At 58.8% G+C, this 26,550-nt stretch overlaps 1 protein-coding gene across 3 annotated transcripts in view; it reads right to left on the minus strand.

Moving 5' to 3' along the window:
* LOC140411551 (NACHT, LRR and PYD domains-containing protein 3-like) overlaps positions 1–26,550 on the minus strand; it is a 109,760-nt gene that overhangs the window by 77,045 nt on the left and 6,165 nt on the right. The window contains exons 3-6 of one of the 3 annotated variants that reach the window (XR_011940861.1): positions 24,775–24,946; positions 24,631–24,696; positions 20,480–22,200; positions 18,403–18,489 (exon numbers count right to left, since the gene is read on the minus strand). Coding sequence is in view for 2 of the 3 variants with exons in the window: in XM_072500632.1 (XP_072356733.1) it covers positions 18,403–18,489; positions 20,480–21,156 (764 nt within the window). In the remaining variant the exon portion in view is untranslated. Of the gene's footprint in view, positions 1–18,402; positions 18,490–20,479; positions 22,201–24,630; positions 24,697–24,774; positions 24,947–26,550 lie in introns of those variants that run through there. The other 2 variants (XM_072500632.1, XM_072500633.1) reach the window with 2 other exon arrangements.

Genomic DNA, 26,550 nt, shown 5'->3' on the forward strand with positions numbered 1-26,550 from the left:
CAGGACCAGGAGGCCCCATTCAGCCCCTTCTACAGCCTGTTACACAGGAACAGGAGGAGGCCCCATTCAGCCCCTTCTCCAGCCTGTTACACAGGAACAGGAGGAGGCCCCATTCAGCCCCTTCTCCAGCCTGTTAGACAGGAACAGGAGGAGGCTCCATTCAGCCCCTTCTCCAGCCCGTTACACAGGAACAGGAGGAGGCCCCATTCAGCCCCTTCTCCAGCCTGTTACACAGGAACAGGAGCAGGCCCCATTCAGCCCCTTCTCCAGCCCGTTACACAGGAACAGGAGGCCCAATTCAGCCCATTCTCCAGCCTGTTACACAGGAACAGGAGGAGGCCCCATTCAGCCCCTTCTCCAGCCCGTTACACAGGAACAGTAGGCCCCATTCAGCCCCTTTTCCAGCCTGTTACACAGGAACAGGAGGAGGCCCCATTCAACCCCTTCTCCAGCTTGTTACACAGGAACAGGAGGAGGCCCCATTCAGCCCCTTCTCCAGCCTGTTACACAGGAACAGGAGGAGGCCCCATTCAGCCCCTTCTCCAGCCTGTTACACAGAAACAGGAGGAGGCCCCATTCAGCCCCTTCTCCAGCCTGTTACACAGGAACAGGAGGAGGCCCCATTCAGCCCCTTCTCCAGCCTGTTACACAGGAACAGGAGGAGGCCCCAGTCAGCCCCTTCTCCAGCCCGTTACACAGGAACAGGAGGAGGCCCCATTCAGCCCCTTCTCCAGCCCGTTACACAGGAACAGGAGGAGGCCCCATTCAGCCCCTTCTCCAGCCTGTTACACAGGAACAGGAGCAGGCCCCATTCAGCCCCTTCTCCAGCCTGTTACACAGGAACAGGAGGAGGCCCCATTCAGCCCCTTCTCCAGCCTGTTACACAGGAACAGGAGCAGGCCCCATTCAGCCCCTTCTCCAGCCTGTTACACAGGAACAGGAGGAGGCCCCATTCATCCCCTTCTCCAGCCCGTTACACAGGACCAGGAGAAGGCGCCATTCAGCCCCTTCTCCAGCCTGTTACACAGGAACAGGAGGAGGCGCCATTCAGCCCCTTCTCCAGCCTGTTACACAGGAACAGGAGGAGGCCCCATTCAGCCCCTTCTCCAGCCCGTTACACAGGACCAGGAGGCCCCAATCAGCCACTTCTACAGCCTGTTACACAGGAACAGGAGAAGGCCCCATTCAGCCCCTTCTCCAGCCTGTTACACAGGAACAGGAGGAGGCCCCATTCAGCCCCTTCTCCAGCCTGTTAGACAGGAACAGGAGGAGGCTCCATTCAGCCCCTTCTCCAGCCTGTTACACAGGAACAGGAGGAGGCCCCATTCAGCCCCTTCTCCAGCCCGTTACACAGGAACAGGAGAAGGCCTCATTCAGCCCCTTCTCCAGCCCGTTACACAGGAACAAGAGGAGGCCCCATTGAGCCCCTTCCCCAGCCCTTTCCACAGGAACAGGAGGAGGACCCATTCAGCCTCTTCTCCAGCCCGTTACACAGAAACAGGAGGAGGCCCCATTCAGCCCCTTCTCCAGCCTGTTACACAGGAACAGGAGGCAGCCCCATTCAGCCCCTTCTCCAGCCCGTTACACAGGAACAGGAGGAGGCCCCATTCAGCCCCTTCTCCAGCCCGTTACACAGGAACAGGAGGAGGCCCCATTCAGCCCCTTCTCCAGCCCGTTACACAGGAACAGGAGGCCCAATTCAGCCCATTCTCCAGCCTGTTACACAGGAACAGGAGGAGGCCCCATTCAGCCCCTTCTCCAGCCCGTTACACAGGAACAGTAGGCCCCATTCAGCCCCTTTTCCAGCCTGTTACACAGGAACAGGAGGAGGCCCCATTCAACCCCTTCTCCAGCTTGTTACACAGGAACAGGAGGAGGCCCCATTCAGCCCCTTCTCCAGCCTGTTACACAGGTACAGGAGGAGGCCCCATTCAGCCCCTTCTCCAGCCTGTTACACAGAAACAGGAGGAGGCCCCATTCAGCCCCTTCTCCAGCCTGTTACACAGGAACAGGAGGAGGCCCCATTCAGCCCCTTCTCCAGCCTGTTACACAGGAACAGGAGGAGGCCCCAGTCAGCCCCTTCTCCAGCCCGTTACACAGGAACAGGAGGAGGCCCCATTCAGCCCCTTCTCCAGCCCGTTACACAGGAACAGGAGGAGGCCCCATTCAGCCCCTTCTCCAGCCTGTTACACAGGAACAGGAGCAGGCCCCATTCAGCCCCTTCTCCAGCCTGTTACACAGGAACAGGAGGAGGCCCCATTCAGCCCCTTCTCCAGCCTGTTACACAGGAACAGGAGCAGGCCCCATTCAGCCCCTTCTCCAGCCTGTTACACAGGAACAGGAGGAGGCCCCATTCAGCCCCTTCTCCAGCCCGTTACACAGGACCAGGAGAAGGCGCCATTCAGCCCCTTCTCCAGCCTGTTACACAGGAACAGGAGGAGGCGCCATTCAGCCCCTTCTCCAGCCTGTTACACAGGAACAGGAGGAGGCCCCATTCAGCCCCTTCTCCAGCCCGTTACACAGGACCAGGAGGCCCCATTCAGCCCCTTCTACAGCCTGTTACACAGGAACAGGAGGAGGCCCCATTCAGCCCCTTCTCCAGCCCGTTACACAGGTACAGGACGAGGCCCCATTCAGCCCCATCTCCAGCCTGTTACACAGGAACAGGAGGAGGCCCCATTCAGCCCCTTCTCCAGCCCGTTACACAGGAACAGGAGGAGGCCCCATTCAGCCCCTTCTCCAGCCTGTTACACTGGGCAGGAGGCCCCATTCAGCCCCTTCTCCAGCCTGTTACACAGGAACAGGAGAAAGCCCCATTCAGCCCCTTCTCCAGCCTGTTACACAGGAACAGGAGGAGGCCCCATTCAGCCCCTTCTCCAGCCTGTTAGACAGGAACAGGAGGAGGCTCCATTCAGCCCCTTCTCCAGCCTGTTACACAGGAACAGGAGGAGGCCCCATTCAGCCCCTTCTCCAGCCCGTTACACAGGAACAGGAGAAGGCCTCATTCAGCCCCTTCTCCAGCCCGTTACACAGGAACAGGAGGAGGCCCCATTCAGCCCCTTCCCCAGCCCTTTCCACAGGAACAGGAGGAGGACCCATTCAGCCTCTTCTCCAGCCCGTTACACAGGAACAGGAGGAGGCCCCATTCAGCCCCTTCTCCAGCCCGTTACACAGGAACAGGAGGAGGCCCCATTCAGCTCCTTCTCCAGCCTGTTACACAGGAACAGGAGGATGCCCCATTCAGCCCCTTTTCCAGCCTGTTACACAGGAACAGGAGGAGGCCCCATTCAGCCCCTTCTCCAGCCCGTTACACAGGAACAGGAGGAGGCCCCATTCAGCCCCTTCTCCAGCTTGTTACACAGGAACAGGAGGAGGCCTCAATCAGCCCCTTCCCGAGCCCGTTACACAGGAACAGGAGGAGGCCCCATTCAGCTCCTTCTCCAGCCCGTTACACAGGAACAGGAGGAGGCCCCATTCAGCCCCTTCTCCAGCCCGTTACACAGGAACAGGAGGAGGCCCCATTCAGCCCCTTCTCCAGCCCGTTACACAGGAACAGGAGGAGGCACCATTCAGCCCCTTCTCCAGCCTATTACACAGTAACAGGAGGAGGCCTCATTCAGCCCCTTCTCCAGCCCGTTACACAGGAACAGGAAGAGGCCGCATTCAGCCCCTTCTCCAGCCCGTTACACAGGAACAGGAGGAGGCCCCATTCAGCCCCTTCTCCAGCCTGTTACACAAGAACAGGAGGAGGCCCCATTCAGCCCCTTCTCCAGCCCGTTTCACAGGAACAGGAGGAGGCCCCATTCAGCCCCTTCTCCAGCCTGTTACACAGGAACAGGAGGAGGCCCCATTCAGCCCCTTCTCCAGCCTGTTACACAGGAACAGGAGGAGGCCACATTCAGCCCCTTCTCCAGCCTGTTACACAGGAACAGGAGGAGGCCTCATTCAGCCCCTTCTCCAGCCCGTTACACAGGAACAGGAGGAGGCCCCATTCAGCCCCTTCTCCAGCCTGTTACACTGGGCAGGAGGCCCCATTCAGCCCCTTCTCCAGCCCGTTACACAGGAACAGGAAGAGGCCCCGTTCAGCCCCTTCTCCAGCCTGTTACACAGGAACAGGAGGAGGCCCCATTCAGCCCCTTCTCCAGCCTGTTACACAGGAACAGGAGGAGGCCCCATTCAGCCCCCTCTCCAGCCTGTTACACAGGAACAGGAGGAGGCCCCATTCAGCCCCTTCTCCAGCCTGTTACACAGGAACAGGAGGAGGCCCCATTCAGCCCCTTCTCCAGCCTGTTACACAGGAACAGGAGTAGGCCCCATTCAGCCCCTTCTCCAGCCTGTTACACAGGAACAGGAGGAGGCCCCATTCAGCCTCTTCTCCTGCCTGTTACACAGGAACAGGAGGAGGCCCCATTCAGCCCCTTCTCCAGCCTGTTACACAGGAACAGGAGGAGGCCCCATTCAGCCCCTTCTCCAGCCTGTTACATAGGAACAGGAGTAGGCCCCATTCAGCCCCTTCTCCAGCCTGTTACACAGGAACAGGAGGAGGCTCCATTCAGCCCCTTCTCCAGCCTGTTACACAGGAACAGGAGGAGGCCCCATTCAGCCCCTTCTTCAGCCTGTTACACAGGAACAGGAGGAGGCCCCAGTCAGCCCCTTCTCCAGCCCGTTACACAGGAACAGGAGGCCCCATTCAGCCCCTTCTCCAGCCTGTTACACAGGAACAGGAGGAGGCCTCAATCAGCCCCTTCCCCAGCCCGTTACACAGGAACAGGAGGAGGCCTCAATCAGCCCCTTCCCCAGCCCGTTACACAGGAACAGGAGGAGGCCCCATTCAGCTCCTTCTCCAGCCCGTTACACAGGAACAGGAGGAGGCCCCATTCAGCCCCTTCTCCAGCCCGTTACACAGGAATAGGAGGAGGCCCCATTCAGCCCCTTCTCCAGCCCGTTACACAGGAACAGGAGGAGGCCCATTCAGCCCCTTCTCCAGCCCGTTACACAGGAACAGGAGGAGGCCCCATTCAGCCCCTTCCCCAGCCCGTTACACAGGAACAGGAGGAGGCCCCATTCAGCCCCTTCTCCAGCCCGTTACACAGGAACAGGAGGAGGCCCATTCAGCCCCTTCTCCAGGCCGTTACACAGGAACAGGAGGAGGCCCCATTCAGCCCCTTCTCCAGCCAGTTACACAGGAACAGGAGGAGGCCCGTAACACATCCGACCCATTAATCCTAGTACCCCATTCAATATGATCTAATCGTGTCCTTGACTCCACTTTCCTTCCCCACTCCCCATAACCGTATACAGTACTCCAGCTGCGGAAACGTCACCCAGCTGCAGTCAGACCTCCCGACTTTTGTACTCCATTCCGCCCTCGCACAGCGAGTTTCCGATTCTAATCGCTCTGTGCGTGCAAGCTTTTCCTCAAAACCCCTCATAATTCCTGCACCTGGCCTTAAACCTGTGGCCCCTCAGTAATTGACCCCTCCGCTAAGGGGACTAAGTACCTTCCAGTCCAGCCTATCTCTGTCCCTCAAAACTGGGTCCACCTCGATTAGGTCCTCCCCTCAGCCTTCTCTGCTCCAGGGGAAACAACCCCCAGCCGAACCAGCCTCTCTTCGTCGCTGAAACGCTGCAGTCCAGCGTGGCCACCTAAAATGGTGCCCGGCAAAGCATGCTGGGAAACGTGGCCACGTTCAGGGACAAACGGAACCCGACGGACATGGCCGGTCAGGACACGCCACCCCCCCCGCCCCCCCAACCCCCCCCCTCCCACCAGGATGGCGGGTCTTGATTGGACGTTCACCTGGGGCCGCCCAGATGGAGGCGGAATTCTCAGGGATAAAAGGGGGATGCGCAACCCCTTATTGGCTCTCTCGACGGTGACCAACAACGGTGATCCCTCAGCGGCCGGAAGACCGCCCACGCGACCGGTCGAGCCAAGGACAACGCCGACCAGTGACTGACCATCAAGACTGTCAGACTGCGGACTCCAGGTAAAGGCCATATCTGGCCGGGACTTGTCAGTCACTTGAAAGTGAAGTTTCGGTCATGTTTGCAACAGCTTTGTAGTTTAACTTATGTGCGTGTGAAATAACCTTAACATTGTGCGGAGGTAAATAAATATTGAGGTGTTTCATGGAACAGACTTGTCGTCATTTGTCTGTGTACGGGTTACGACACACCGTGGCTTATGCACACCACCAGGCAACATCCTGGTGAATCTCCTCTGCCCCCTCTCCAGTGCAATCACATCCTTCCTCTCATGTGCCAACGAGGACTCCAGTGCTCCAGCTGTAAGCTAACCAGTGTTTTATACAGCTCCATTATAACCACCCGGCTCTTATTTTCTATACCTCGGATAATAAAGGGCAGCACGGTAGCACAAGTGGGGTAGCACTGTGGCTTCACAGCGCCAGGGTGACCAGTTCGATTCCCGGCTGGGTCACTGTCTGTACGGAGTCTGCACGTTCTCCCCGTGTCTGCGTGGGTTTCCTCCGGGGGCTCCGGTTTCCTCCCACAGTCCAAAGACGTGCAGGTTGGGTGGATTGGCCGCGATAAATTGCCCTGAGTGACCAAAACGGTTAGGAGGGGTTGTTGGGTTACGGGGATAGGGTGGAAGTGAGGGCTCAAGTAGGTTGGGGCAGACTCGATGGGCCGAATGGCTTCCTGCTGCACTGTATGCTCGAGGTCACCTTAACCACCTCATCCACCTGTCCTGCTGCCTTCAGAGACCTGTGAGCATGCACTCCAAGGTTCCTCTGATTCTCTCTCTCTCTGTCTCCCCCTCCGCGCTCTCTCCGGAAAGGCTGTGAGTGCTGTGTTTCTGAAACTACAGAGGCCTGAATGAATCTACAGGCAGGGTTCAGACTGAAAGTTGAGTTGGAGCAGTCGTTGCAAACCACCTTCCGAAGCAAAGACTCTTGTTTCCTTTAACTTGTGTTTTTTTTCGACCCCTTTCTTCCCTCGGTGTTTGTCTGTCACGTGTATTGAAGTGGGGGATCAGCAATTAGGCGATCGTCAACCAGTTGTATTTGCTGCATGTTTCATTTACAGTTCCTGCTATAAATAAACAGTCATCATGTTTACGTTTACAAACCTGGCGGCTGTAATTATCGGGCAGTAAAGGCCAAACACGTGAGGTGTTTTTCTCAGAATTATTGGCTAAATCATTTGCGTTGTGACTCCGGGGCCTGTGGGACTGGGAGTGACCGTGCTCTGGCCCAGGATGATTGTGTTGTGACTCCGGGGCCTGTGGGACTGGGAGTGACCGTGCTCTGGCCCAGGATGATTGTGTTGTGACACCGGGGTCTGTGGGACTGGAGTTGACCGTGCTCTGGCCCAGGATGATTGTGTTGTGACTCCGGGGCCTGTGGGACTGGGATTGACCGTGCTCTGGCCCAGGGTGATTGTGTTGTGACTCCGGGGTCTGTGGGACTGGGATTGACCGTGCTCTGGCCCAGGATGATTGTGTTGTGACTCCGGGACCTGTGGGACTGGAGTTGACCGTGCACTGGCCCAGGGTGATTGTGTTGGGACTCCGGGGCCTGTGGGACTGGGATTGACCGTGCTCTGGCCCAGGATGATTGTGTTGGGACTGTGGGGTCTGTGGGACTGGGATTGACCGTGCTCTGGCCCAGGGTGATTGTGTTGTGACTCCGGGACCTGTGGGACTGGAGTTGACCGTGCTCTGGCCCAGGATGATTGTGTTGTGACTCCGGGGTCTGTGGGACTGGGATTGACTGTGCTCTGGCCCAGGATGATTGTGTTGTGACTCCGGGGTCTGTGGGACTGGGATTGACCGTGCTCTGGCCCAGGATGATTGTGTTGTGACTCCGGGACCTGTGGGACTGGAGTTGACCGTGCACTGGCCCAGGGTGATTGTGTTGGGACTCCGGGGCCTGTGGGGCTGGGATTGACCGTGCTCTGGCCCAGCATGATTGTGTTGTGACTCCGGGGTCTGTGGGACTGGAGTTGACCGTGCTCTGGCCCAGGGTGATTGTGTTGTGACTCCGGGTTCTGTGGGACTCGGATTGACCGTGCTCTGGCCCAGGATGATTGTGTTGGGACTCCGGGGCCTGTGGGACTGGGATTGACCGTGCTCTGGCCCAGGATGATTGTGTTGGGACTCCGGGGTCTGTGGGACTGGTATTGACCGTGCTCTGGCCCAGGGTGATTGTGTTGTGACTCCGGGGCCTGTGGGACTGGAGTTGACTGTGCACTGGCCCAGGGTGATTGTGTTGTGACTCCGAAGTCTGTGGGACTGGGAGTGGCCGTGCTCTGGCCCAGGTTGATTGTGTTGTGACTCCGGGGCCTGTGGGACTGGGATTGACCGTGCTCTGGCCCAGGTTGATTGTGTTATGACACCTGGTTCTGTGGGACTGGGATTGACCGTGCTCTGGCCCAGGGTGATTGTGTTGGGACTCCGGGGTCTGTGGGACTGGGAGTGACCGTGCTCTGGCCCAGGGTGATTGTGTTGTGACTCCGGGGCCTGTGGGACTGGAGTTGACCGTGCTCTGGCCCAGGATGATTGTGTTGTGACTCCGGGGCCTGTGGGACTGGGAGTGACCGTGCTCTGGCCCAGGGTGATTGTGTTGGGACTACGGGGCCTGTGGGACTGGGAGTGACCGTGCTCTGGCCCAGGGTGATTGTGTTGTGACTCCGGGGTCTATGGGACTGGAGTTGACCGTGCACTGGCCCAGGATGATTCTGTTGGGACTCCGGGACTTGTGGGACTGGAATTGACCGTGCTCTGGACCAGGGTGATTGTGTTGCGACTCCGGGGCCTGTGGGACTGGGATTGACCGTGCTCTGGCCCAGGATGATTGTGTTGTGACTCTGGGGCCTGTGGGACAGGGATTGACCGTGCTCTGGCCCAGGGTGATTGTGTTGTGACTCCGGGGCCTGTGGGACTGGGATTGACCGTGCTCTGGCCCAGGGTGATTGTGTTGTGACTCTGGGGCCTGTGGGACTGGAGTTGACCGTGCTCTGGCCCAGGATGATTGTGTTGTGACTCCGGGGTCTGTGGGACTGGGGTTGACCGTGCTCTGGCCCAGCATGATTGTGTTGTGACTCCGGGGTCTGTGGGACTGGGATTGACCGTGCTCTGGCCCAGGGTGATTGTGTTGTGACTCCGGGGCCTGTGGGACTGGAGTAGACCGTGCTCTGACCCAGGGTGATTGTGTTGTGACTCCGGGGTCTGTGGGACTGGGATTGACCGTGCTCTGGCCCAGGATGATTGTGTTCTGACTGCGGGGCCTGTGGGACTGGAGTTGACCGTGCTCTGGCCCAGGGTGATTGTGTTGTGACTCAGGGGTCTGTGGGACTGGAGTTGACCGTGCTCTGGAAAAGGATGATTGTGTTCAGACTCCGGGGTCTGTGGGACTGGAGTTGACCGTGCTCTGGCCCAGGGTGATTGTGTTGTGACTCCGGGGTCTGTGGGACTGGAGTTGACCGTGCTCGGGCCCAGCATGATTGTGTTGTGACTCTGGGGCCTGTGGGACTGGGGTTGACCGTGCTCTGGCCCAGGGTGATTGTGTTGTGACTCTGGGGCCAGTGGGACTGGAGTTGACCATGCTCTGGCCCAGGATGATTGTGTTGGGACTCCGGGGTCTGTGGGACTGGGAGTGACCGTGCTCTGGCCCAGGGTGATTGTGTTGTGACTCCGGGGCCTGTGGGAGTGGGATTGACCGTGCTCTGGCCCAGGATGATTGTGTTGGGACTCCGGGGCCTGTGGGACTGGAGTTGACAGTGCTCTGGCCCAGGGTGATTGTGCTGGGACTCTGGGGTCTGTGGCGCTGGGATTGACCGTGCTCTGGCCCAGGATGATTGTGTTGTGACTCCGGGGCCTGTGGGACTGGGATTGACCGTGCTCTGGCCCAGGATGATTGTGTTGTGACTCCGGGGTCTGTGGGACCGGGATTGACCGTGCTCTGGCCCAGGATGATTGTGTTGTGACTCCGGGGCCTGTGGGACTGGGATTGACCGTGCTCTGGCCCAGGATGATTGTGTTGTGACTCCGGGGTCTGTGGGAGTGGGATTGACCGTGCTCTGGCCCAGGATGATTGTGTTGGGACTCCGGGGCCTGTGGGACTGGAGTTGACAGTGCTCTGGCCCAGGGTGATTGTGCTGGGACTCAGGGGTCTGTGGGACTGGAGTTGACCGTGCTCTGGCCCAGGGTGATTGTGTTGGGACTCTGGGGTCTGTGGCGCTGGGATTGACCGTGCTCTGGCCCAGGATGATTGTGTTGTGACTCCGGGGCCTGTGGGACTGGGATTGACCGTGCTCTGGCCCAGGATGATTGTGTTGTGACTCCGGGGTCTGTGGGACTGGAAGTGACCGTGCTCTGGCCCAGGGTGATTGTGTTGGGACTCCGGGGCCTGTGGGACTGGGAGTGACCGTGCTCTGGCCCAGGGTGATTGTGTTGTGACTCCGGGGTCTGTGGGACTGGAGTTGACCGTGCTCTGGCCCAGGATGATTCTGTTGGGACTCCGGGACTTGTGGGACTGGAATTGACCGTGCTCTGGACCAGGGTGATTTTGTTGTGACTCCGGGGCCTGTGGGACTGGAGTTGACCGTGCTCTGGCCCAGGGTGATTGTGTTGTGACTCCGGGGTCTGTGGGACTGAAGTTGACCGTGCTCTGGCCCAGGGTGATTGTGTTGTGACTCTGGGGCCAGTGGGACTGGAGTTGACCGTGCTCTGGCCCAGGGTGATTGTGTTGGGATACCGGGGTCTGTGGGACTGGGGTTGACCGTGCTCTGGCCCAGGATGATTGTGTTGGGATACCGGGGTCTGTGGGACTGGGGTTGACCGTGCTCTGGCCCAGGATGATTGTGTTGTGACTCCGGGGTCTGTGGGACTGGGATTGACCGTGCTCTGGCCCAGGGTGATTGTGTTGTGACTCCGGGGCCTGTGGGACTGGAGTAGACCGTGCTCTGGCCCAGGGTGATTGTGTTGTGACTCCGGGTTCTGTGGGACTGGGATTGACCGTGCTCTGGCCCAGGATGATTGTGTTCTGACTGCGGGGCCTGTGGGACTGGAGTTGACCGTGCTCTGGCCCAGGGTGATTGTGTTGGGATACCGGGGTCTGTGGGACTGGGGTTGACCGTGCTCTGGCCCAGGATGATTGTGTTGTGACTCCGGGGTCTGTGGGACTGGGATTGACCGTGCTCTGGCCCAGGGTGATTGTGTTGTGACTCCGGGGCCTGTGGGACTGGAGTAGACCGTGCTCTGGCCCAGGGTGATTGTGTTGTGACTCCGGGTTCTGTGGGACTGGGATTGACCGTGCTCTGGCCCAGGATGATTGTGTTCTGACTGCGGGGCCTGTGGGACTGGAGTTGACCGTGCTCTGGCCCAGGGTGATTGTGTTGTGACTCAGGGGTCTGTGGGACTGGAGTTGACCGTGCTCTGGAAAAGGATGATTGTGTTCAGACTCAAGGGTCTGTGGGACTGGAGTTGACCGTGCTCTGGCCCAGGGTGATTGTGTTGTGACTCCGGGGTCTGTGGGACTGGAGTTGACCGTGCTCAGGCCCAGGATGATTGTGTTGTGACTCCGGGGCCTGTGGGACTGGGGTTGACCGTGCTCTGGCCCAGGGTGATTGTGTTGTGACTCTGGGGCCAGTGGGACTGGAGTTGACCGTGCTCTGGCCCAGGATGATTGTGTTGTGACTCCGGGGTCTGTGGGACTGGGATTGACCGTGCTCTGGCCCAGGATGATTGTGTTCTGACTGCGGGGCCTGTGGGACTGGAGTTGACCGTGCTCTGGCCCAGGGTGATTGTGTTGTGACTTAGGGGTCTGTGGGACTGGAGTTGACCGTGCTCTGGAAAAGGATGATTGTGTTCAGACTCCGGGGTCTGTGGGACTGGAGTTGACCGTGCTCTGGCCCAGGGTGATTGTGTTGTGACTCCGGGGTCTGTGGGACTGGAGTTGACCGTGTTCAGGCCCAGGATGATTGTGTTGTGACTCCGGGGCCTGTGGGACTGGGGTTGACCGTGCTCTGGCCCAGGGTGATTGTGTTGTGACTCTGGGGCCAGTGGGACTGGAGTTGACCGTGCTCTGGCCCAGGATGATTGTGTTGTGACTCCGGGGTCTGTGGGACTGGGATTGACCGTGCTCTGGCCCAGGGTGATTGTGTTGTGACTCCGGGGTCTGTGGGACTGGGATTGACCGTGCTCTGGCCCAGGGTGATTGTGTTGGGACTCCGGGGTCTGTGGGAGTGGGATTGACCGTGCTCTGGCCCAGGATGATTGTGTTGGCACTTCGGGGCCTGTGGGACTGGAGTTGACCGTGCTCTGGCCCAGGGTGATTGAGTTGGGACTCCGGGGTCTGTGGGACTGGGAGTGACCGTGCTCTGGCCCAGGATGATTGTGTTGTGACTCCGGGGCCTGTGGGAGTGGGAGTGACCGTGCTCTGACCCAGGATGATTGTGTTGGGACTCGGGGGCCTGTGGGACTGGAGTTGACAGTGCTCTGGCCCAGGGTGATTGTGCTGGGACTCAGGGGTCTGTGGGACTGGAGTTGACCGTGCTCTGGCCCAGGGTGATTGTGTTGTGACTCCGGGGCCTGTGGGACTGGGATTGACCGTGCTCTGGCCCAGGATGATTGTGTTGGGACTCCGGGGCCTGTGGGACTGGAGTTGACAGTGCTCTGGCCCAGGGTGATTGTGCTGGGACTCTGGGGTCTGTGGCGCTGGGATTGACCGTGCTCTGGCCCAGGATGATTGTGTTGTGACTCCGGGGCCTGTGGGACTGGGATTGACCGTGCTCTGGCCCAGGATGATTGTGTTGTGACTCCGGGGTCTGTGGGACCGGGATTGACCGTGCTCTGGCCCAGGATGATTGTGTTGTGACTCCGGGGCCTGTGGGACTGGGATTGACCGTGCTCTGGCCCAGGATGATTGTGTTGTGACTCCGGGGTCTGTGGGAGTGGGATTGACCGTGCTCTGGCCCAGGATGATTGTGTTGGGACTCCGGGGCCTGTGGGACTGGAGTTGACAGTGCTCTGGCCCAGGGTGATTGTGCTGGGACTCAGGGGTCTGTGGGACTGGAGTTGACCGTGCTCTGGCCCAGGGTGATTGTGTTGGGACTCTGGGGTCTGTGGCGCTGGGATTGACCGTGCTCTGGCCCAGGATGATTGTGTTGTGACTCCGGGGCCTGTGGGACTGGAAGTGACCGTGCTCTGGCCCAGGGTGATTGTGTTGGGACTCCGGGGCCTGTGGGACTGGGAGTGACCGTGCTCTGGCCCAGGGTGATTGTGTTGTGACTCCGGGGTCTGTGGGACTGGAGTTGACCGTGCTCTGGCCCAGGATGATTCTGTTGGGACTCCGGGACTTGTGGGACTGGAATTGACCGTGCTCTGGACCAGGGTGATTTTGTTGTGACTCCGGGGCCTGTGGGACTGGAGTTGACCGTGCTCTGGCCCAGGGTGATTGTGTTGTGACTCCGGGGTCTGTGGGACTGAAGTTGACCGTGCTCTGGCCCAGGGTGATTGTGTTGTGACTCTGGGGCCAGTGGGACTGGAGTTGACCGTGCTCTGGCCCAGGGTGATTGTGTTGGGATACCGGGGTCTGTGGGACTGGGGTTGACCGTGCTCTGGCCCAGGATGATTGTGTTGGGATACCGGGGTCTGTGGGACTGGGGTTGACCGTGCTCTGGCTCAGGATGATTGTGTTGTGACTCCGGGGTCTGTGGGACTGGGATTGACCGTGCTCTGGCCCAGGGTGATTGTGTTGTGACTCCGGGGCCTGTGGGACTGGAGTAGACCGTGCTCTGGCCCAGGGTGATTGTGTTGTGACTCCGGGTTCTGTGGGACTGGGATTGACCGTGCTCTGGCCCAGGATGATTGTGTTCTGACTGCGGGGCCTGTGGGACTGGAGTTGACCGTGCTCTGGCCCAGGGTGATTGTGTTGGGATACCGGGGTCTGTGGGACTGGGGTTGACCGTGCTCTGGCCCAGGATGATTGTGTTGTGACTCCGGGGTCTGTGGGACTGGGATTGACCGTGCTCTGGCCCAGGGTGATTGTGTTGTGACTCCGGGGCCTGTGGGACTGGAGTAGACCGTGCTCTGGCCCAGGGTGATTGTGTTGTGACTCCGGGTTCTGTGGGACTGGGATTGACCGTGCTCTGGCCCAGGATGATTGTGTTCTGACTGCGGGGCCTGTGGGACTGGAGTTGACCGTGCTCTGGCCCAGGGTGATTGTGTTGTGACTCAGGGGTCTGTGGGACTGGAGTTGACCGTGCTCTGGAAAAGGATGATTGTGTTCAGACTCAAGGGTCTGTGGGACTGGAGTTGACCGTGCTCTGGCCCAGGGTGATTGTGTTGTGACTCCGGGGTCTGTGGGACTGGAGTTGACCGTGCTCAGGCCCAGGATGATTGTGTTGTGACTCCGGGGCCTGTGGGACTGGGGTTGACCGTGCTCTGGCCCAGGGTGATTGTGTTGTGACTCTGGGGCCAGTGGGACTGGAGTTGACCGTGCTCTGGCCCAGGATGATTGTGTTGTGACTCCGGGGTCTGTGGGACTGGGATTGACCGTGCTCTGGCCCAGGATGATTGTGTTCTGACTGCGGGGCCTGTGGGACTGGAGTTGACCGTGCTCTGGCCCAGGGTGATTGTGTTGTGACTCAGGGGTCTGTGGGACTGGAGTTGACCGTGCTCTGGAAAAGGATGATTGTGTTCAGACTCCGGGGTCTGTGGGACTGGAGTTGACCGTGCTCTGGCCCAGGGTGATTGTGTTGTGACTCCGGGGTCTGTGGGACTGGAGTTGACCGTGTTCAGGCCCAGGATGATTGTGTTGTGACTCCGGGGCCTGTGGGACTGGGGTTGACCGTGCTCTGGCCCAGGGTGATTGTGTTGTGACTCTGGGGCCAGTGGGACTGGAGTTGACCGTGCTCTGGCCCAGGATGATTGTGTTGTGACTCCGGGGTCTGTGGGACTGGGATTGACCGTGCTCTGGCCCAGGGTGATTGTGTTGTGACTCCGGGGTCTGTGGGACTGGGATTGACCGTGCTCTGGCCCAGGGTGATTGTGTTGGGACTCCGGGGTCTGTGGGAGTGGGATTGACCGTGCTCTGGCCCAGGATGATTGTGTTGGCACTTCGGGGCCTGTGGGACTGGAGTTGACCGTGCTCTGGCCCAGGGTGATTGAGTTGGGACTCCGGGGTCTGTGGGACTGGGAGTGACCGTGCTCTGGCCCAGGATGATTGTGTTGTGACTCCGGGGCCTGTGGGAGTGGGAGTGACCGTGCTCTGACCCAGGATGATTGTGTTGGGACTCGGGGGCCTGTGGGACTGGAGTTGACAGTGCTCTGGCCCAGGGTGATTGTGCTGGGACTCAGGGGTCTGTGGGACTGGAGTTGACCGTGCTCTGGCCCAGGGTGATTGTGTTGTGACTCCGGGGCCTGTGGGACTGGGATTGACCGTGCTCTGGCCCAGGATGATTGCGTTGTGACTCCGGGGTCTGTGGGACCGGGATTGACCGTGCTCTGGCCCAGGGTGATTGTGTTGTGACTCCGGGGCCTGTGGGACTGGGATTGACCGTGCTCTGGCCCAGGATGATTGTGTTGTGACTCCGGGGTCTGTGGGACCGGGATTGACCGTGCTCTGGCCCAGGGTGATTGTGTTGTGACTCCGGGGCCTGTGGGACTGGGATTGACCGTGCTCTGGCCCAGGATGATTGTGTTGTGACTCCGGGGTCTGTGGGACTGGGAGTGACCGTGCTCTGGCCCAGGATGATTGTGTTGTGACTCCGGGGTCTCTGGGACTGGAGTTGACCGTGCTCTGGCCCAGGATGATTGTGTTGTGACTCAGTGGCCTGTGGGACTGGGAATGACCGTGCTCTGGCCCAGGATGATTGTGTTGTGACTCCGGGGTCTGTGGGACTGGGATTGACCGTGCTCTGGCCCAGGGTGATTGTGTTGTAACTCCGGGGTCTGTGGGACTGGAGTTGACCGTGCTCTGGCCCAGGGTGATTGTGTTGTGACTCCGGGGCCTGTGGGACTGGAGTTGACCGTGCTCTGGCCCAGGTTGATTGTGTTGTAACTCCGGGGTCTGTGGGACTGGAGTTGACCGTGCTCTGGCCCAGGATGATTGTGTTATGACCCCGGGTTCTGTGGCGCTGGGATTGACCGTGCTCTGGCCCAGGGTGATTGTGTTGGGACTCCGGGGTCTGTGGGACTGGGAGTGACCGTGCTCTGGCCCAGGATGATTGTGTTGGGACTCCGGGGTCTGTGGGACTGGGAGTGACCGTGCTGTGGCCCAGGATGATAGTGTTGTGACTCCGGGGTCTGTGGGACTGGAGTTGACCGTGCACTGGCCCAGGATGATTGTGTTGTGACTCCGGGGTCTGTGGGACTGGAGTTGACCGTGCTCTGGCCCAGGATGATTGTTTTGTGACTCAGGGGCCTGTGGGACTGGGATTGACCGTGCTCTGGCCCAGGATGATTGTGTTGTGACTCCGGGGTCTGTGGGACTGGGATTGACCGTGCTCTGGCCCAGGGTGATTGTGTTGTGACTCCGGGGTCTGTGGGACTGGGATTGACCGTGCTCTGGCCCAGGATGATTGTGTTGTGACTCCGGGGCCTGTGGGACTGGAGTTGACCGTGCACTGGCCCAGGGTGATTGTGTTGGGACTCCGGGGCCTGTGGGACTGGGATTGACCGTGCTCTGGCCCAGGATGATTGTGTTGGGACTGTGGGGTCTGTGGCGCTGGAGTTGACCGTGCTCTGGCCCAGGATGATTGTGTTATGACCCCTGGTTCTGTGGGACTGGGATTGACCGTGCTCTGGCCCAGGGTGATTGTGTTATGACCCCTGGTTCTGTGGGACTGGGATTGACCGTGCTCTGGCCCAGGGTGATTGTGTTGTGACTCCGGGGTCTGTGGGACTGGGAGTGACCGTGCTCTGGCCCAGGGTGATTGTGTTGTGACTCCGGGGCCTGTGGGACTGGAGTTGACCGTGCTCTGGCCCAGGATGATTGTGTTGTGACTCCGGGGCCTGTGGGACTGGGAGTGACCGTGCTCTGGCCCAGGGTGATTGTGTTGGGACTCCGGGGCCTGTGGGACTGGGAGTGACCGTGCTCTGGCCCAGGGTGATTGTGTTGTGACTCCGGGGTCTGTGGGACTGGAGTTGACCGTGCTATGGCCCAGGATGATTCTGTTGGGACTCCGGGACTTGTGGGACTGGAATTGACCGTGCTCTGGACCAGGGTGATTGTGTTGTGACTCCGGGGCCTGTGGGACTGGGATTTACCGTGCTCTGGCCCAGGATGATTGTGTTGTGACTCTGGGGCCTGTGGGACAGGGATTGACCGTGCTCTGGCCCAGGGTGATTGTGTTGTGACTCCGGGGTCTGTGGGACTGGAGTTAACCGTGCTCTTGCCCAGGATGATTGTGTTGTGACTCCGGGGCCTGTAGGACTGGGATTGACCGTGCTCTGGCCCAGGGTGATTGTGTTGTGACTCTGGGGCCTGTGGGACTGGAGTTGACCGTGCTCTGGCCCAGGATGATTGTGTTGTGACTCCGGGGTCTGTGGGACTGAAGTTGACTGTGCTCTGGCCCAGGGTGATTGTGTTGTGACTCCGGGGTCTGTGAGACTGGGATTGACCGTGCTCTGGCCCAGGATGATTCTGTTGGGACTCCGGGGTCTGTGGGACTGAAGTTGACCGTGCTCTGGCCCAGGATGATTGTGTTGTGACTCCGGGGTCTGTGGGACTGGGAGTGACCGTGCACTGGCCCAGGGTGATTGTGTTGTGACTCCGGGGCCTGTGGGACTGGAGTTGACCGTGCTCTGGCCCAGGGTGATTGTGTTGTGACTCCGGGGTCTGTGGGACTGAAGTTGACCGTGCTCTGGCCCAGGATGATTGTGTTGTGACTCCGGGGTCTGTGGGACTGGGATTGACCGTGCTCTGGCCCAGGATGATTCTGTTGGGACTCCGGGGTCTGTGGGACTGAAGTTGACCGTGCTCTGGCCCAGGATGATTGTGTTGTGACTCCGGGGCCTGTGGGACTGGGAGTGACCGTGCTCTGGCCCAGGGTGATTGTGTTGTGACTCCGGGGCCTGTGGGACTGGGATTGACCGTGCTCTGGCCCAGGGTGATTGTGTTGTGACTCCGGGGCCTGTGGGACTGGGAGTGACCGTGCTCTGGCCCAGGGTGATTGTGTTGGGACTCAGGGGTCTGTGGGATTGGGATTGACCGTGCTCTGGCCCAGGATGATTGCATTGTGACTCCGGGACCTGTGGGACTAGAATTCACCGTGCACTAGGACATGATTAGATGATCTCGAATGGGGTAGCAGGGTCGAGAGGGGGGGGGGGGGGGGCGGTGGGGGTGAGTGGCCTACTCCTGCTTCTTGGGCTCACAAAGGTTTCACCAATCAAACGTAACCTGGCGGATGTGATGCAGGTGTTGCACTCACTCTATTTCAGTAACTTTGCAATCAGAGTCCCTCAGAACCACGCACAGGATCCTCACTCCTTCGTCACAAAGATTGTTCCCAACCAGACTGGTGAAGAGAGAGAGAAAAGCGAGGATTATTTAAAGGAACAGGTGGAGGCCCCATTTAGCCCCATCTCCAGCCTGTTACACAGGAACAGGAGGAGGCCCCATTCAGCCCCTTCTCCAGCCTGTTACACAGGAACAGGAGGAGGCCCCATTCAGCCCCTTCTCCAGCCCGTTACACAGGAACAGGAGGAGGCCCCATTCAGCCCCTTCTCCAGCCCGTTACACAGGAACAGGAGGAGGCCCCATTCAGCCCCTTCTCCAGCCCGTTACACAGGAACAGGAGGAGGCCCCATTCAGCCCCTTCTCCAGCCTGTTACACAGGAACAGGAGGAGGCCCCATTCAGCCCCTTCTCCAGCCTGTTACACAGGAACAGGAGGAGGCCCCATTCAGCTCCTTCGCCAGCCCGATACACAGGAACAGGAGGAAGCCCCATTCAGCCCCTTCTCCAGCCTGTTACACAGGAACAGGAGGAGGCCCCATTCAGCCCCTTCGCCAGCCCGTTACACAGGAACAGGAGGAGGCCCCATTCAGCCCCTTCTCCAGCCTGTTACACAGGAACAGGAGGAGGCCCCATTCAGCCCCTTCTCCAGCCTGTTACACAGGAACAGGAGGAGGCCCCATTCAGCCCCTTCTCCAGCCTGTGACACAGGAACAGGAGGAGGCCCCATTCAGCACCTTCTCCAGCCTGTTACACAGGAACAGGAGGAGGCCCCATTCAGCCCCTTCTCCAGCCTGTGACACAGGAACAGGAGGAGGCCCCATTCAGCCCCTTCTCCAGCCTGTTACACAGGAACAGGAGGAGGCCCCATTCAGCCCCTTCTCCAGCCTGTTACACAGTAACAGGAGGAGGCCCCATTCAGCCCCTTCTCCAGCCTGTTACACAGGAACAGGAGGAGACACCGTTCAGCCCCTACTCCAGCCTGTTACACAGGAACAGGAGGAGGCCCCATTCAGCCCCTTCTCCAGCCCGTTACACAGGAACAGGAGGAGGCCCCATTCAGACCCTTCTCCAGCCTGTTACACAGGAGCAGGAGGAGGCCCCATACAGCCCCTTCTCCAGCCTGTTACACAGGAACAGGAGGAGGCCCCATTCAGCCCCTTCTCCAGCCTGTTGCACAGGAACAGGAGGAGGCCCCATTCTGCCCCTTCTCCAGCCTGTTACACAGGAACAGGAGAAGGCCCCATTCAGCCCCTTCTCCAGCCCGTTACACAGGAACAGGAGGAGGCCCCATTCAGCCCCTTCTCCAGCCCGTTACACAGGAACAGGAGGAGGCCCCATTCAGCCCCTTCTGCAGACCGTTACACAGGAACAGGAGGTGGGCCCGTTCAGTCCACTGAGTCCGTACTGGCTCCCCGCAAGGCAATCCCACTGAGCCCCAAATCCCCCTGATCGAACCCTGTCGCTCTGCAAACCCATTTTCCTCCAGCCCCCAATCCAATTTTCTTCCGAAGTTATTCATCGCCTGCATTTCCACCACCCTTGTATGCAGCAATGAGTACCAGGTCGTTGTCACTTCCTCGTATCCCCACCCCCCCACCCAGCCCCAAACTGTAAATCTGTGTCCCAGGTCCTTGTCCCTCAACGAATGGCAACTTTCCACTGCCTGATTCATCCTCACCACCATCAAATACCCCCTCAATCTCCTTTCCTCCAAGGCGAGGAGCCTGTTTTCCCACCTACCCTCAAAGCTGGCTGTCCCTCACCCCTGAAACTATTCTGCTGCTATCTCCTCCGCGCCCTCTCAAGGGACCATTGCATTCTGGCTAAATGCCAGATATGCCGATGCAATTGATCTCTCAATGACCCTTTCTCGCCTCCCTCTCCCATCTCCATTGGCAAACTGGGCCAGTGGGAGACCCCAAAGGGATCTCGGGATACGCGGACTCAATCCGAGGGCGGTCATAGTTCCCCAGGCGCCTAACCCCCATCCCGCACAAACACTCCGCCCCCCCCCCCCCCTCCTCGTCCCACACTCGGATGCTGCATTACCTGAGGCGTTTGCAGTTGAGGAAGGCGGCCAGGAGGTGTTTGATGCCCTCCGCTTGCATGTAGCAGTTCTCGAAGCTGAAGGTGTCGATGGACTCGGAGTGCTGGAAGACGTAGCAGAGGGCGGCGCAGTCGGACGGGTCGAGGCGGACCCCGTGCTGGGACCTCTCGCTGCCCAGCGCCATCTGGGAGATGGAGCGGCCCAGGAGGCGCGCCAGCCGGCGGTTGCGGCCCTCCTGGAGGTAGTGGGCCACGCCCAGGAGGCGCCGCCGGTTCAGCTCCCGCTTCTTGACCTCCACCTGGACCAGGGCCTCCAGCCAGAAGATGGCCTCGCAGATGGAGCGGTGGGGCAGGGGCAGCAGGAGTTCCTCCAGCTGGCGCGAGGAGGCCCGGGCCGAGAGGCCCAGCAGGAATCGCAGGTAGCCCTGGTAGCGGCCGTCGTCGGCGGCCTGGGTGGCCCGCAGCAGCTCCAGCAGGTTCCGGCGTTCCGGCGCCAGGTACTGGGCCAGGGCCGCCACAAACTCCTGCAGCACCGGCAGGCGGAAGGTGTAGAAGGCCCCCTCCTTGCCCGCTGCCCGCTGGACCAGGCCAGGCTCCAGCTGCGAGGGCTCCAGCCCGTGACGCCGGAAGTCCTCTTCCCCAAAGAAGCCGTTCCTCTGCGACAGGCCCTCTAGGGCCATCTCGCCGGCCCGGAAGACCAGGTCCCGGGGGTCCCCGCCCGCCCGCTGCCTCAGCACCCCGTGGAGGTACCCGGCCAGCACCTGGGTGGTGGTGCGCGGGGGGCGGGGAGCCCTCCCCCGGGCTCGAGCAGACCAGCCAGCAGTAGGCCGGGTCCAGGCACAGCCCCCACAGGTAGTCGTTCCGCCTGGCCTGGTCCAGGGTCGCCCGGCCCAGCTCCGCCGAGCCGGCGTGGAAGTCCAGCATGTAGGCCTGTCGCGCCCCCTCGCTCAGGCCCGCCACCTCCAGCCAGAGGTTGGCGCCGGTGTTCTGGAGGAGCTTGAGGGCTGCGGGCCGCCCGGCCAGCAGCACGCAGCAGCCTGGCAACATCGCCCCGCGGGCCAGGGCCCAGAGGATTCCCGGCAGCGGGCACTTCACCGTGGGCTCGCCCACCGCCATCTCCGGGGTGCTGTCGTGCCAGCCCCGCACCCGGTCCAGCCCGTCGAAGATCAGCAGCACCGCCTCGGGGGTCTGCCACAGGTAGTACAGCTCGGTGGCCAGGTGGGGGTAGGTGGCCAGGGTGAGGTCCTGGAGGCTGCCGGGCTCGCTCTCCCGTTCCAGCTCAAAGTACAACAGGAACTGGAACTGGGGGTAGATGGCATCGGGGCCTGCCTCCAAGGACGCCCACTCGCCCACCAGCCGGCGCAGGGCGGCCGTCTTGCCCATGCCTGACGCCCCCCCCAGCACGGTCAGGCCCCCGTGCTGCCCGAACCCGTGCCCGAAGAGCTCGCGCCGGGGCGCCACCGCCTCGATCGGCTGCTTGCTGAAGTGCCCCCGCAGCCTCCTCTCCCGCGCCTCGTCCTCCGCCTCCTCCCGCAGCGTCGACTCCCTCATGGTCGCCCGGGCCAGGTTCTCGTGGGCCGCCAGGGAGTCCGACCGGGCCGACCAGGTGGCCACCAGGTCCGGGTAGCCCGTGGGCGCCGGGCCCCCCGGCGCGGTGGGCACCCCTGCCCGCTCCAGGCCCTCTCGCAGCTTCTCCTTGTGCCTCTGCTGGGCGGCCTCGATCACTGCATCACGCAGCCGCGGAGAAGGAGACACACACACAATAAACAAGACACACGAGGGAGAAAAAAGATAAAGAGGCACATTGTTAGTCCCAGCATCGGGTAGAAGGATAGAGAGAAAGTGAAAGGGACAGGTAGAGAGAGGGGGACCAAGAGAGAGAGAGAGAGACAGAGAGAGAGAGAGACAGAGAAAGAGATAGAGAGAAAGACAGAGAGAGAGAGGGAGAGAGAGAGAGAGAGAGAGGGAGAGACAGAGAGAGAGAGGGAGAGACAGAGAGAGACAGAGAGAGAGAGAGAGAGAGAGAGAGACAGAGAGAGAGAGAGAGAGACAGAGAGAGAGAGAGAGAGAGAGACAGAGAGAGAGAGAGGGAGAGACAGAGAGAGAGAGAGAGAGAGAGGGAGAGAGAGGGAGAGAGAGGGAGAGAGACAGAGAGAGAGAGAGGGAGAGACAGAGAGAGAGAGGGAGAGACAGAGAGAGACAGAGAGAGAGAGAGAGAGACAGAGAGAGACAGAGAGAGAGAGGGAGAGAGAGGGAGAGAGAGAGACCGACAGAGAGACGGAGAGAGACAGAGAGAGGGAAAATGGGAGATATAGAGAGAGAGAGACTGAGGCAGAGAGAGAGGGAGCGAGAGGGAGAGAAAAACAGAGAGCGAGAGACAGAGAGAGAGAGAGAGAGAGAGAGACGAGAGGGAGAGAGACAGAGAGATAGTGAGAGAGAGAGAGAGACAGAGAAAGAGATAGAGAGAGGGAGAGAGCGAGGGAGAGAGAGAGAGACAGAGAGAGAGGGAGAGACAGAGAGAGACAGAGAGAGAGAGAGAGAGACAGAGAGAGAGGGAGAGAGCGAGGGAGAGAGAGAGAGACACAGAGAGAGAGAGAGAGACGAGAGGGAGAGAGACAGAGAGATAGTAAGAGAGAGAGAGAGAGACAGAGAAAGAGATAGAGAGAGGGAGTGAGAGACAGAGAGAAAGACAGAGAGAGAGGGATAGAGCGAGGGAGAGAGAGAGACAGAGAGAGAGACAGAGAGAAAGACAGAGCGAGGGAGAGAGAGAGAGACAGAGAGAGAGAGAGAGAGAGACAGAGAGAGAGACAGAGAGAAAGACAGAGAGAGAGGGAGAGAGCGAGGGAGAGAGAGAGAGAGAGAGAGACAGAGAGAGAGAGAGAGAGAGACAGAGAAAGAGATAGAGAGAGGGAGTGAGAGACAGAGAGAGAGAGACAGTGAGAGAGAGACAGAGAGATAGTGAGAGAGCGACAGAGAGAGAGAGAGAGACAGAGAGACAGAGAGATAGTGAGAGAGACAGAGAGAGAGAGAGACAGAGAGAGACAGTGAGAGAGAGGGAGAGAGAGGGAGAGAGAGACCGAGAGAGAGACGGAGAGAGACAGAGAGAGAGAGAGAGACAGAGAGAGAGAGACAGAGAGAGAGACAGAGAGAGAGACAGAGAGAGAGAGAGAGACAGAGAGAGAGACAGAGAGAGAGACAGAGACAGAGAGACAGTGAGAGAGAGACAGAGAGATAGTGAGAGAGCGACAGAGAGAGAGAGAGAGACAGAGAGACAGAGAGATAGTGAGGGAGACAGAGAGAGACAGTGAGAGAGAGGGAGAGAGAGGGAGAGAGAGAGACCGAGAGAGAGACCGAGAGAGACAGAGAGAGGGAAAATGGGAGAGATAGAGAGAGAGAGACTGAGACAGAGAGAGAGAGCGAGAGGGAGAGAAAAACAGAGAGAGAGACAGAGAGAGAGAGAGAGAGACAGAGATACAAGACAGAGAGAGAGATAGAGAGAGGGAATGAGAGACAGAGAGAGAGACAGACAGAGAGAGAGAGAGACGAGAGGGAGAGAGACAGAGAGATAGTGAGAGAGAGAGAGAGACAGAGAGAGAGAGAGAGACAGAGAGAGAGAGAGACAGAGAGAGAGAAACAGAGAGAGAGAGACAGAGAGAGAGAGACAGAGAGAGAGACCGAGAGAGAGACGGAGAGAGAGAGCGACAGAGAGAAGGAAAATGGGAGAGATAGAAAGAGAGAGTGAGAGACAGAGAGAGAGACAGAGAGAGAGACAGACAGAGGGAAAATGGGAGAGAGACAGAGAAAGAGAGATAGACAGAGAGAGAGAGAAAGAGAGAGACTGAGAGACAGAGAGAAAGAGACTGAGAGATAGAGACAGAGAAAGAGAGCGAGAGGGAGAGAAAAACAGAGGGAAAGAGACAGAGAGAGAGAAAGAGAGAGACAGACACAGAGACAGAGAGAGAAAAAGAGTGAGAGAAGCAGAGAGAGAAAGAGACAGAGAGAGTGACAGAGAGTTAGAGAGACAGAAAGAAAGAGAGATGCAGATAGAGAGAGAGAATACGTAGGGTGAATACGAAAGCAGGAGGCAGAGTAACAAGGACAGGGAGAGCATGCAGGAAGGAATGAGACACGATCTAAATTGTCTGGGCTTTTACCTGTCTCGTAATTGGGTAGTGTGAAGTCCAGGTGTTTCCATGCAATGCGGAATGGGAGACGGGGACCTGTGGATAGACAGGAAGGGAGCTGTTTAAACCCGTCCTGGCTGATTACTCCTCCAACCACTCAGTGCGTGCATTTACCCTCTTCCTGAATCTCCTTCAGAAGCGCTCGCATTTCAACCATGGAGCTTTTCACCTTCGTTAAGGAAGCCCACATGGCTCGCCCTCCTCGAGCACCATTCTCCAACACCGTATCCAGCAGGTACTCTGATGCCTCTCTCCTCTGGCCCTTCATCACCAGATCCAGTATTATCTGTCCAGAAAAAGACAAATGTCACTGCGGTAATCCCCCTCGAACAAGGGAGGAACCTCCAGCGGTAACAACTTCATCAAACTGTGGCCTCAGTGACGTAACCCCTCTCACATCACTAAACTGACCCCATGATAGAATAGAATAATCTTTACTGTCACAAGTAGGCTTACATTGACTGCAATGACGTTACTGTGAAAAGCCCCTAGTCGCCACACTCGGGCGCCTGTTTGGGTACACAGAGGGGGAATTCAGAATGTCCAATTCACCTAACACGCACGTCTTTCGGGACTTGTGGGAGGAAACCGGAGCACCCGGAGGAAACCCCGCAGACACAGGGAGAACGTACAGACTCCACACAGGCAGTGACCCGAGCCGGGAATCGAACCCGGGACCCTGGAGCTGTGAAACAACTGTGCTAATTGATGCAACCATCAATTCACTCAGAGACACGAGGAGAAGTAAACCGTGGTTTACATCAGCTCAGAACAGTGCCTGCCTGCGACTGGTACAATACTGTGAACCGCCTGCAGGTCAGCTGCTCTTTATACTTCCGTTCAAGGGGAGGAGCCATGGGCACAGCCCGTACTCGCCCCGACATATCCCCTGTGGGTGAAGCCACACAATGGCCCCTAGGTGGAGCCCACAGGGTTAACATAACACAGCTGGAACACGATGGCAGAACATGATACCAATACACTGGTGAATTGCTGGTCCGATACATTCACCACAGTCAACACTGGGCTACCGTGCCACCTACACTCTCACGATGTAACGAAGACATGGGTGAGGGTTTCAGCAGCCGATGAGCTGGGACACGGGGTGATGTTACGGAGGGGGAAATTGGCGACACCCCCCCCCGTGACCTCGCTAACTGAACCCCTGACCTTGCTAACTAACCCCCGTGACCTCAGTAACCTGAGTTGTGACCTTGCTGTCCTGACCTATGATCTTGTTAAACTGACCCATGACCTTGCTCACCTGACCTGTGACCTCACTAACTTGACCCCAAGGCCTCGCTAAACTGACCTCATGACCTTGCTCACCTGACCATTGAACTTGCTAATGTGACCTGTGACTTTGCAAAGCTGACGCCATGACCTCACTAACCTGATCTATGACCTCCCTAAATTGACCTGTAACCTTGCTAAGTTGACCCATGACCTCACTAACCTGACCTGTGACCTCGCTAAACTGACCCCATGATCTCGCTAAACTGACCCATGACCTCGTTATCCTGACCCCATGACTTCACTAACCTGACCCCTGTGACCTCGTTAACCTGACCTGTGACCTCGCAAAACTGACCCCATGACCTCACTAACCTGACCCATGACCTCACTAACCTGACCCCATGATTTCACTAACCTGACCCCATAACTTCACTAACCTGACCCGTGACCTCGTTAACCTGACCTGTGACCTCGCAAAACTGACCCCATGACCTCACTAACCTGAGCCATGACCTCGCTAAATTGACCTGTGACCTCATTATCCTGACCCCATGACTTCACTAACCTGACCCCTTGACCTTGTTAACCTGACCTGTGACCTTGCAAAACTGACCCCATGACCTCACTAACCTGACCCATGACCTCGCTAACCTG

This window comes from Scyliorhinus torazame, chromosome 4 (assembly GCF_047496885.1).
Source record: "Scyliorhinus torazame isolate Kashiwa2021f chromosome 4, sScyTor2.1, whole genome shotgun sequence".
NCBI lineage: Eukaryota > Metazoa > Chordata > Chondrichthyes > Carcharhiniformes > Scyliorhinidae > Scyliorhinus > Scyliorhinus torazame.